The sequence below is a fragment of the Barbus barbus genome (genome assembly GCF_936440315.1).
Source record: "Barbus barbus genome assembly, chromosome: 8".
In the NCBI taxonomy this organism is placed as follows: domain Eukaryota; kingdom Metazoa; phylum Chordata; class Actinopteri; order Cypriniformes; family Cyprinidae; genus Barbus; species Barbus barbus.
The window spans coordinates 34,051,235-34,063,541 of NC_136736.1; the positions used below are offsets into that span (position 1 = coordinate 34,051,235).

At 36.7% G+C, this 12,307-nt stretch overlaps 1 protein-coding gene across 2 annotated transcripts in view; it reads left to right on the forward strand.

The window, feature by feature from the left end:
• Window positions 1–231: 231 nt before the first annotated feature.
• Window positions 232–12,307, forward strand: part of LOC306873574 (runt-related transcription factor 1-like) — a 57,991-nt gene continuing 45,915 nt past the window's right edge. For both annotated transcript variants that reach the window (XM_079422972.1, XM_079422973.1), the window contains exons 1-2: window positions 232–422; window positions 521–676. In XM_079422972.1, the coding sequence (XP_079279098.1) occupies window positions 359–422; window positions 521–676 (220 nt within the window). In that variant the 5' untranslated portion in view covers window positions 232–358. The remainder of the gene's footprint in view (window positions 423–520; window positions 677–12,307) is intronic.

Here is a 12,307-nt window from a genome sequence, read left to right on the forward strand (position 1 = left end):
AATTTGCTAGAACATGTGACCTGAACGGCCCAATGGTGCTTGGATGCATTTTTTTTCCAATTGTGGGGAACGGTTAAACTTGTTGTCTGACTAAGGGAGAAGCTTTCTGTGGGCCGCCACAACCACAAACCAAGTCTGCGACTGGTCACGGCTCTCTAGGCACTAGAAAACAGTGACATAAAGATAGACAAGAGGGACTCGAGAGTGAGAGGGGGAGGGAGAATACGCGTTGATGTCAGCGTGTGAATCGCCGAAAAAAACCACAGCGCTGCGTTTGCGCTCCGGCTCTTTTGCACAAGGGTAAGCATCAGTCAACCACAGGCTGACCGCCGATCGCAATCTGCCGTGTCTGTGAACCATGCACAGAATCCAAGGACAGAACCGCCTCGCTGGACCGGCGCAGGGCGACCATGGGTTTCAGGGTGTGTTTTTGGGGTCCGGTTTAGGGGCTGGAACGTGGAGGGCATTTGAGCGAAGCCTCTGGAATGTCGTCATGGGCATATTTTTTTGCTCTTTGCAGGGCCGAGCCAGGAGCCCTTCAAAATTCGGGAGCAGATCAAGTTGGAAGAGCTGGATTCGGACGAAGACGAGGAGAAGCAGCCGCCGCCGTCACTCGCCATGGCCTCCAACAGCATCTTCGAAAGCTTCCCGTCCTACCAGTCGTGCTTCTCCAGGGGTGAGTTTCCGAGGCGATTGTCTGCGTTTTCATGCAACCCATCTCTCATCTCCTTCCAACGCGCATCGATGTGGTGTTTGAGCAAAGTGACGACACCGAGGTGCTGGTTTGCAGTGTCAGTGGAGTACTGAAATCTTGTGGCTGAATCTGAAAACCACAGGTCTGTGGGTTAGTGAGTACTTCACTGGTTAACCTCATTCAACCAGTCGATGCATGGTGGACTCCAACATGCTGTTTTGGACGTTACCATATTGACGAAGCTCCAGAAAGCTACCTTTCGGTTCTTGCATTGTGCCAAAATTGAGGTTTTATAGTTTGTTGCACAGTGAAATGAACCTGTTGCTTAACTTGCATAATAAGTTTTAATGGTCTTTTTGGACGTTTCCTTGTTTGAAAAAAAAGCTAGAGAAAGGAAACTGCATGAATTGTATCGCATGCGGTGTGAGTTTGAAAACATTTTTGGTTCTTGCATTGTGCCAAACTTCGTTCGTTTGCTGCCTAGTGAAACAAACCTGTTGCTTGACCTGCATAATAAGGCTTCAATAGTTTAAGAGGTCGTTTTGAATGACTTTTTGGATGTTTCCTTTTTGAAAAAGCTAGAAACGAAACTGCATGAGAGTTTGTGCGTTTGAAACCTTTTTTGAGTATTAGAGTTTGTTTGTTTGTTTCTGCGAGTCCCATACAGTGAAACGAACCTGTTGCTAAACTCCAGAATAAGGCTTTAATAGTTTGATGTTGCATTACATAATTTCTTTAATGTAAAATAAAACATAAGTGTAATAAAATAATTTGTGTAAACAAATTTAGAGCTTCTTCATTCTATGATAAAGAAGTCAACTTTTGACCTAAATCTCAGTTCTGTTTCTTATTTTTATTATTATTATTTTTTTTTTTTATGACACAGCTAAGGAGAAACGGCTTCATTTTTAAGCAGCAGTGACACGTCCTTACATTTCTGGACTTTCCCTCCTCATTAAAGCCTGTGTAGTTTCTCAAGTTCACAGCTGAGGCCCAAAGATGATGCTTTAGTTTCTTTCTCATGCTGAAATGACTGTGAGTGAAGGGTGAATGGAAATCACCCTGTAATGGTTAAACTGACTCATTTAGCAGCTCTGAGTGGATCATCACACATACATTCTGCTGAGGTAATTGGCTCTTTATAAGTCACTTCTAACTGTTTAAATGCTCATTGTTATTGTGGATCATGCCGTGGAATCGTTTCTAAAGGTGATGTTAATGAGGTTATGAGTTCTGGTTGCTTTTTTTCTCAGTTGCTTCTTGAGAAAGTCTCATTTCAGTTTCCTGACTGTTTCTTTCTCATGCACACATACGTCTACATGCATGCGAGCGCTTTCAGTTAACACAGGAAGTTTATCAGTCGCACCCGACGCATGTTTGTTCTTGAGCACATGTGAACAGATCTCGAAGACCACATGAAACGAAATAAACCACCTTTATTCTATTAATGATGCAGGGTTGCTGAACTGAAGGTGTCTGTTTGTGCCGCTCAATGTGTAAGTTGTTTTTAAATGTGATACCAGTCGTTTTAGCTCATTTTAAAGGAATAGTTCACCCAAAAATGAAAATTGGCAGAAAATGTTCTCACCCTCAGGCCATCCAAGATGTAGATGAGTTTGTTTCTTGAAGAAATGTAGCATTGCATCACTTGCTCACCAATGGATGCTCTGCAGTGAATGGGTGCCGTCAGAAAACAGCTGATAAAAACACCACAATAATCCACACCACTCCAGTCCATCAGTTAACATCTGGAGAAGACAAAAGCTGAAACAAATCCACCATTAAAACGTTTTTAACTAAAATACGAGTCCATAATCCATAATAATGCTTCCTCCAGTAAAAAAGGTCTGAATCAGGAGTGAAATCTGCACAGATCAAGCACCATTTACAAGCCAAAACAGCTCTAAACCAATATGTGGCTGGATTTTGATGCGAGAGACAACAGGAGAGGGACTTTTTCACTGGAGGAAGCGTTATTATGGATTGTAAAAACATCTTAATTATGGATTTGTTTCTTCTAAAAAGTTTGTTTCACCTCAGTTGATGGAATGGAGTGGTGTGGATTATTGTGATGTTTTTATCAGATGTTTGAACTCTCATTCTGACGGCACCCATTCACTGCAGAGCATCCATTGCTGAGACACTGATGCAATGCTACATTTCTCCAAATCTGTTCTGATGAAGAAACATATTAACTGTTTTCACTCTGTTTTACCAATGAAATGTATTTTCTCTTTTTATTTAGAAATTGTTTGGAATGTAGCAAGTTGCGCTGTTGCTTGGCAACTATGCATATAAACTCTGCTTTTACCCCATAGTAACAAGTTCTTTCTCATCTTGACTTATTTTGAACACATCCTGCACTGTATTTTAGTAGTTCTCACTACAATATCATTGGTAGTCAACTTTACATCAATGTAAAGCAAAAATCACATTTCCTCCGATGCCCCACATGTAATTTTCCCTGATTATCTAAACCGGACAGTCACATTGTTGGCATGTCTTTGTGCACGTGTCATGTTTGCTGATGTACATTTGCATATACATTTATATATCAAATGAGAATGTTTGTTGCATACAGCTTGTTTGCATTTCCCTTTATCAAGGAAAAACTATGCATATGCAAAACTGAAGTGCATGCCAGCATTTGTAAGCATGCACATGCAATCACATATGCAGGCTTTTTTACCTTTCTCATCTTTCTCATCTAGCAGTCACATTTCTCTTCTTTACTATCGACGCACAAACTGACAGACGCGTGTGAGGATTTACCCCGTATCTCTCTGTGGTATCGGTCTATCAGCTGGTTTGTGTGTAAATCTAATGCACACACCCTCTCTTGGAATCGCTATTCATGCACATGCTCACGGTTCTCAAAGAAAGCTCCTTCTTTAAGCTTTTTCTTTAAGTCGGCGCAGAAAGATTTTTTTTTGTAAATAATAAGGGAAGTTTGCTTTGAGACGCTGGCTTGACGTCATTAGCAGTGTTGGGGAAGCTGCTTTGAAACTGCAACTTGTCAAGATACTCGATTTAAAGTTAAAGCATCATTTGAAGCTTCAGTCAAATTACCTGTTTAATAAACAATATTTATACAATATGTTATTACAAGCTACTAACAAAACGTTTAGCTACTTAACAGGACCAGTACGTTTCTAAGTATTATATAATTTATTTTTGCTATCAGAGCAGTATTTGATTAATGAAATATTTATTTATTTATATTTTATTTTATTGTTTTATTTATTTTCTTATTTTAACTAGTTCATTAAAATTAAATATTTTTTTTAAATAAATCAGACTTCTAATGAAAAAATGAAGATAATTTAGAAGATTTTGTTCAAGGATTGTCTTATTGTGGCCCGTTATAAAAGAATGTGTAAAGCTACAAGTGCAATTAAATATAAGATTATTTTTTTTAAGAAATAAAAGTATAAAAAATGCTATCATTTTTGTTATACCATTACTTGAAGGTACTTTTATTTTGTACTTTTATTTATGACAAAACAAAAGGGTGTAGAGTTTACTTTTTTATTTTCACTCAGAAATTGACAGTAAATGTTAAATATTAAATATTTATACCTAAATATTTAAATATTAAATACAATAAATTTAAATACCTAAATATTACAACAAATGACAAATAACAAATTGGAGTGAACATACACTTTTAAAGTAGAAATACTGAAATAGATTTATTTTTTTATTCTTTTTGAAAAATGCTCCAATAATGTTTATTTTATTTACTTTTTTCTTTTTTTAACAGGTGACGTCAACAGAAAAGTCATGCTTAGAGACAGATCAAGTTATAGCAATTTGATTGAAGCTTGTCTTGCTTTGGTAGACAATGTATGTTTTAAGTTATATATTGATGCACCTTAGTGCATTGTTAGTGCATTGGTGCTTGGCTTTGAAAACTGATGCCTTGTATCTGAATAACTGCACGGAGGTTGTATGGTTAACTATAATAGGCCATGGCACGTCTGTATGGAGGGTGATGAGGAACTGTTTGAATTAATAAAACTGCATGTTTCCTCACTTCTTTATCTTCAAATCAAGTCACTTTCATCCTTGCTGCCTGTTTCCTTCTCCCGATCGCGCTCCATGCCGTCTGGCACACTGGGCACCGTTTCTTTCCATATATCTCTCGGGTGTTTAACAGTAGCTGAAAGTTTTACAAGGTTGCTTTTGTCCTCCTGGGGTGAGAGTGTGGACAGAGATGGATTTATGGTGGTTCTCGGGGCTCGTCGCGGTCCTGTGGACCTACAGCCGTTCCAGCGGCCTCCTGCCTGGCCTCCGCTGATTCTGGTTATCTACATCCACAGGCACCTGAGAAGGAAGCCGCTTCGCCTGGTCCATGCAGATTCACAGAGGGACATGCATAGGGTCATAAATTCCTGCTGGCCGCTCCCATGTGGCCCTTTGGTCACTGGGGTGAATTTCAAGAGTTTAGCGGAACTAGAAGGTGTGGATGTGAGCGATGGCCGTATCAGAGCTGTGGGAATGTGGTCACCTGCAATAAATTAGCTGCTTTACCACACCAACCACCACAAAGTAAACTCATGTTTTACCTCTGCAATACCAGGCGGAAGGGAACAGTGCATCGGCACGGCATCCGATTGGAGAAGCGCGGCCCTTTCCCTGCACCTTCCCAAAGGCTTTTTATGGGCCTTTTTCCTGTTGGATGAAATTGTTAACAGAACTTAGTCACTGTTGGAAATTTAATGAAATTCTGTCTCTAGAAAATGTTGTTTAAAATTATAAATATAGTAAACAATGTTTACTACATTTATTTATTTATTAGACATATTTCCATATATTTAATTTGTGAAATTAAAAATACTTTTATTATTTTGTATTAATTATATTATAATTATTTATTAATACATTTTTAATCCTTAAATATTTTAATAAGTTATTATTATATGCAATATGTGCAAATTAGACACTTCATCATTAATTTTGCGCTCATTTGTCATTTGCATTAATGTTGAAAAACTGAATATAGTCAAGAAAAATATTTTAGTCTGTGTATTTTTCACTTCTTTTAGTATTATTGATACTAGTATAATATGTTTTGTTCAAGTAATTGTTACGTGTTGTTTTTTCATTTTTTTATTATTTTTATATTTCTATATTATTTATTCATTTTTATTTAGTTAGTTTTAATTATTTAGTACATCAGTTGTCTTAAACAAAAATAAAAGTGGTGCCTTGGTAATTTTTTTTAATTTATGACTTTTTTTCGGTGGAGATTCTTACTCTCCATAATACCTGATACGTATTAAAGAGCCCTGCTCCGATATGAAATGCTGATGTCTCAATAACGGAGTATCTCGCGTGAGGAGTCGTCTCTCATTGGCTTATATTGAGTTTCGTCCCCCCGGTGTGTCGCTGTGCTGAAATGGATTTTCTGACCCTGCTCTCTTTACATGGAGCAGCTGCTGGAGAGTTTGGCCCTGGTAATATTGAGCCCAGTGTCTGCTAGACAGGCAGGCCGGCCGGCCGCTATTGAGCCCAGCGTCGGACAGAACCACGATGGGAATGTATTGAGTGGCGTCGTCAATGCGCAGCTCCAGGAAAGGAGATAAAGATGCTTGAAACCGGTGGAGGGACTGAGCCAATGGTGCTGTTTGAGATGGGGGAATGAAATGAACACAGCCAAGCCACTGGTGCACTTTATTTCCTGAAAGTCTGTGGGAAATGCTGTTGAAAAATTGTGAATATTGCAAACAAATTTTTTTTTTTTAATAATTAAAAAAAAATAAAAGTATTTCCATTTTAATTTGTGTTAAATAAGAAAAATATTATTAGTTAAGTTTATTAAATATTAATATTTTAATGAAAGTTGCTATTTTTATAACATATATTTTCCGTAATATTAGACAAAAACAATCTTACCACCCAAGACAAATTATACACGTCATGATTAATTATATGTTAATTTTGCATTTGCATTAATGTTAGAAAAACTGTGAAAATAGTAAACAAATTTATTTTATTTTTATAGAAATTTTTCTCTATTTTACATTTTTCATTTTTTATTGATTTTTCATTTTATTGATCTATCTGTCTGTATGTATATCATTGTTATTTTAATATCATTGATATACTAATATATATTTTGTTAATATTTTGAATTAGATTTAGTTCTTATATTTTCTGTTTTCAATTAAATTTCAGTTCAAGTTATTTCTTTTACTGAACAGTAAAATTAATTGTAAATGATTACACTAATTATGAGGGAAAGCAGGGGTAAATACTGTATAGACAATTTTTTCTGTAATGTTTTTCATGTCAGTTAAAAACATGCAAAGTTTGGTTCATGTATGTTGATTGTAAAAGAATCTGTCTATTTTGATTTTGAGAAAATGGTGATTAAAGGCAAATTGGGCATTTTTGTCAAAGAGGCTGTAAAAATTGACTGTAAATTGAGATTTGATGGGTCAGTTTGCCTGTAGTGTCTCTGTGAAGCGAGAGCAATGTTCGTTTCACTGCTGCACAGGATGATGCTTGCAAAAAATTCAAAGGGAGGTTTGTTTTGCTGCGAACACACACCAGCTTCATTTCAATAATTATTTTGAGTGCAGACATTGATTCGCTGACCACATCATATTAAATCAACCGCTGATTGGTCAGCCATCGATCTGCTGGAGCCTCATATTGAATCGCAGCCGTCCTGTTTGTCATAATGAAGATTTCATGATCAGAATCACTTTTGGAGCCCAAACACATGTCAAATAATACGAGAGGGCCCGATGTTTCATAACACACATGTGAAGGGAAAAGAAAGCAGCGTCCTCGGCCTCACTGTGTAGGTTCAGAAACCACAAAGAGGTTTTGTGAGCGCAGATAAGAGGTCGGGAACTTTGCGTTCTTCACTTCTCCTTCACTATTGGCCTCCCCTCACCCACTTTTCCTGTCAGTCGACAGCTTCTCGCTACGAGGGAGACGTTCTGTTGAAAATAACCGTATCGCTGAGAGCCCCAGTCTCTGTTTTAGCACCTAAAGCCCTGCGTTTGAGAAAGCGGAATAAGGCTCCGTTCAGGGCTCTGACAGGAAGAAGCAGCTTTTGCAAGGTGCGCGTCCCTCTCTCTCCGTCTGTTTGGTGTGCACAGGATATGTGCAAAGGCCTAGTGCAACTCTGAACTGCAAATATCCTCATCGTGTGGCTTTAATATCCAGAGCTTGTGAAGCTTCAAGCTGCTCGTAATTGAAAGTAGTTGAACTGCAGTCAAGATAACAAGCTGCTAATATAAAGAATCCTTGTCACTTATTCACTATTTTATTTACAGAACCTGTTAATTTGGTTGAACTGAATATTTTTCAGACGGTTTAATAAAATTAACATTAACAAAATCTTAACATTTTTATATATTTTACTTACTAATTTAACCAAAATATTTTCATTCCAACAGTTCAATTAAAATATTTATTTATTTTAACTGAACTTGTTAACTTAAACTGAAATTAAAATTTTCATTCAGTGAGTTAAAATATTCCCAAAAACAATTATTTATTTACTTACTTGTAGAACTTGTAAAATAATTTTAACTTTCATGTAGACAGACTAATAAAATAAACAGGTTAAAATTAAAAGAATTTTCATTCATATTATTTATTTTTTATTTATTGAACCTGTTAATTTAACTTTAAAAATAATTGTATTCATTTTAATTGAACTTGTTAATTTAATTGAACTAATCATTTTCATTTAGAGTGATCAAATAAAACAACAGGTTAAAAATAAAATGTATTTATTCACATTGAACCTTGTAATTCAAAAATGCAATTTATTTATGATAAATTAACGTCTTATGCAAATATTCATAGAAGATGAAGAACATTTTAGGGGAGCATGTTCAGCTGCATGCAAATGTGTGATGTGAAAAACAATTTGTGACTCTCATGCTACTGAAAAACTGGTTCAATCTGTAGCGTCACCACTTTTAGTAGCAACTGTTCATTTCATTAGAAGCGTCGTGGGCTTGTTTGTTCCTGAAGTTTCTTTGAGCGTTTGTATGTGTGTGGAATCAATAACAGAAGCCTGTCTGTGGTAACGCAGCGGTGACTGTGGCTACCTGGCTAGCCGCACTTCCGTACCCACATGCAAAGTAGCCTAACCAGAGATCTCATTCAGGCAAAGACAGTCAGTAAAAACAGAACTACACTAGTCATGGGCTCACCATCTACTGCCTACAGACCCAGCTAACAGAGAACAGTCTCAGAACGTTGGCTAACGTTCTTGCGAGATTCTTTCAGGGTTATGAGCAAACGGTCTTCCAGTAACGTTAATAGAGCTTTCATTCAAACTTCATGTTTTCAAACCGTTAGCACAAAACATTGATACATTGTTTATGGAATGTTTGTTAAAGATGATTTAGAGAACATTTAAAAGTAACATTCCCACAGTTTGTAACATAATAAAATGGAACTTTCCCCTTGATGTTGTCTTTTTTTTTTTTTTTTATTAACAACAACCGGAGTAACAACATAATATCACATATCAATTCAAATTTCACATTTTCTCACTTTTTCACATTCCCACATAATGTGAAAAAAGCATCCGAGTTGTTGGTCAGGACATTTATCACAGAAGGGTTGAGTGGGGTGCAATAAGTTCTGTGACAAAAATGATAATGAATCAGTTGGTGAATGGGATTTTTAGATGTAGTAAAAATGTTCTGCCATACTCTTCCCCAGTCTGTGACACCCTCCTCCTGTTGACAGTCTCTTTCCCAAATGCACTGTATAGCTAAGCGGCCATCCATGAAGGGAAATGGCTTTCCCCCCAGCAGGGAACCCGTAGGCCTTCATGGCTGACCTTAGGCACAAACATAAAAATAGAGAAGAGGGTTCAATTCCATACCGCTCACACAGTTCTTGAAAACTTACCATGCAATTGACCATATGCACGGTTACTTCCTGATTTTGGATAAGCCAGCTCAGTCATTTCTGGTCAACTGTACTGTGCCATAAGGGAGAGCCCTTTGCTCGGTTTCTCTACATAATCTATTCACAATTTGGAGAAAAGTTTTGTTTGTCTAAGAGGACCAAACGTCCACGTATAAAGTTTCAGGGATGACAAACACGAATGTTAAATTTACACCGGGACCGACTGACCCGATCAGCATATTTGTGTTTGCGCTGAGGGGAGCTTCAAAGGTTTCTAACGTACTTACAACGTGTTTTTGCAGCAGTGAGTAATGTATCACAGATATATCTGTTGATTCCTTGAACATAATGTTAATCAGAATCCACTCACTGCTCAAAACGCCGTTGAGTTCACGAATCCTCTCACTATAACAAAGTGCAAAGGGTGTAAATAAGAGATGCATTGTGCAGTGTAGAGAGCTGCGTTGATTATAACTTTCCAAAGGAGAGTGACAGCTTTTAATGATTCATATTGATTTAATGCAATAAGTTAGTATTAAGTTACTTGCATTGTCTGAACACCATTGCCTGATTTTGCTCTATTTAGTCAACGAAAATATTTTCAAACAAAGTCACAGCCGAGCCGCTGCGCATCTCCATTCAAACACAGCGTTGTTTCGTTTCTGTATGAATTGGCATTTTTTTGTTAACAACTGTCCACTGAGTTTCATTTTGTGGAACAGCAGCACAAAACAAAAATCAGCCATACAAATCATTAAACGTCTGAAAATACACCTCCAATCCACTTTTGTGTTCTTCTGTGCCACCTCTGTAGTACAAATAATTTTTTTTAATACTGATTTAATTTGATTGGTAGCTTATTCTTATTCTACTTGTTTTTATTTTGTTTTTTAATTAGAAATTAAAAAAAAGCTTATAAATATATATATTTTTAATTTGACAAAAGATGATTTACCAATACAAAGGTAAAAACTAAATTCCCTGTAAACCACTTTAACAAGTCAAATATTATCTCATGTGTTTTGATCAGAATTGTTGATTCTTGATTAGAAGGTTCTCCTAAATTTTTGACTGTGCTAAATTGTTTTTAAATTAGGAGCACAAGTACTCCTAAAAAGAAAAGTAAGCGTAAAGCCCTGTTTAACCACTTTTTATTAATTTAAAAATTGAGAAATGCTTTCAAATTTAAATCTTTTACAAGAATTACAGCAAAAGCCAGTTTGATGCAAGAATATATATATTTTTATCAATATTTGAGAAATTCAAAACTCCTTTGAACACAACTGCTTAAAATGGTATAAATGTATAAAACCTACACATTCAAAACCTCATTATTCTGACATTTTTAATGTAAATGTAAAAGTGAAATGTTAAGTACTGCAAGAGGTCTTTTATGACGCTACATATGCTGGGGTGTGAATTTGACAGGTGCTTGATATAAAATAAATGGTGCTTTAAAAAGTCCTTGAATCTGGTGTTCATGAAAGAGTGGGGACCCTGCCAGCGCTGGCTTGTATTTAACCCAGCATTTGTCAGAGTGTAGAAATGATGCATCCTATATGTTACTTCAATTCAAATTCAGGAACTGAAATGCAATTTAAAAAATATTCACACACAAACATCCGGTCATGTGGTCTATTTTGAATTACCGGTAGTTTTTAGATTTTTAGACTCTTACTAAAATCTTCCGAAAGAGCAATCATTTCTGTATCTAGCTTGATGACAATCTTCCCAAGTCTAACTGCAAGACTAGTTGATCTCAATCAAGACATGACCCAAATAAACACAGACCTCAAAACTCATTTCAGTGGTTAAAGTTGTAGCAACTAGTGACATTCTGAATCTGAAACGACAGGGTTCACATGCACGCTTCTCTTTTTCTGTTAAATGATTGACAGGCTAGTCATTGGATGGGGGTGACTTCCTGATGGCACATCCTTTGCAGCATCAGTTATTGGGCGTGTGTGTGTGTGTGTGTGTGTGTCATTAGATGTCACAAAGACCCTTTAAGTTAGACAAGCTGAGAGTTCCTAACGGTGGCCTCACAGCTGCAGCTTCCTTCCTCTGCAGTATCTGCTTCACAGGAAGCTGTTATTCAGAGTTTTCACAGTCGCAATATTAAGTCTAAATATTAAACAAAAACTATAGAAACCAACCTGTGGCGGTAGCATGGTATAGTGATGGTGTCAGATTGCTGTAAAATTCAACTTTTATATGTACTGTGGTGCTAATATTGTTTTTGATATGTAATGTGGTTCTGTTATGGTTTTAGGGCATGTAATATGGTTTTAACATGGTTTTTGGATGTGTACCATGGTACTACTATGGTTTTTAGACATGTACTAAAGGGAAAAAAGGGAAAGAACGTGATGTGTGGCCAAGTATGGTGTCCCATACTCTGAATTTAAGTGCACACATACAGCAGTGAGTACACACTGAGAACACACACCGGTTTTTATATGTATTATGGTAATACTATCATTTTTGGAGATGTATCATGGTTTTACTATGGTTCTTGGACATGTACCATGGTAATACTATGGTTTCTGGACAGATGTTGTGGTTCTACTTCATTTTTTGGACATATAATATGGTACTACTATGGTTTTTTTGGACATGTACTATGGTTCTACTATGGTTTTTGGACAGATGTTGTGGTTCTACTTCATTGTTCTACTGCTATGGTTTTTGGACGTATCATGGTTCTACTGTGGTTCTTGG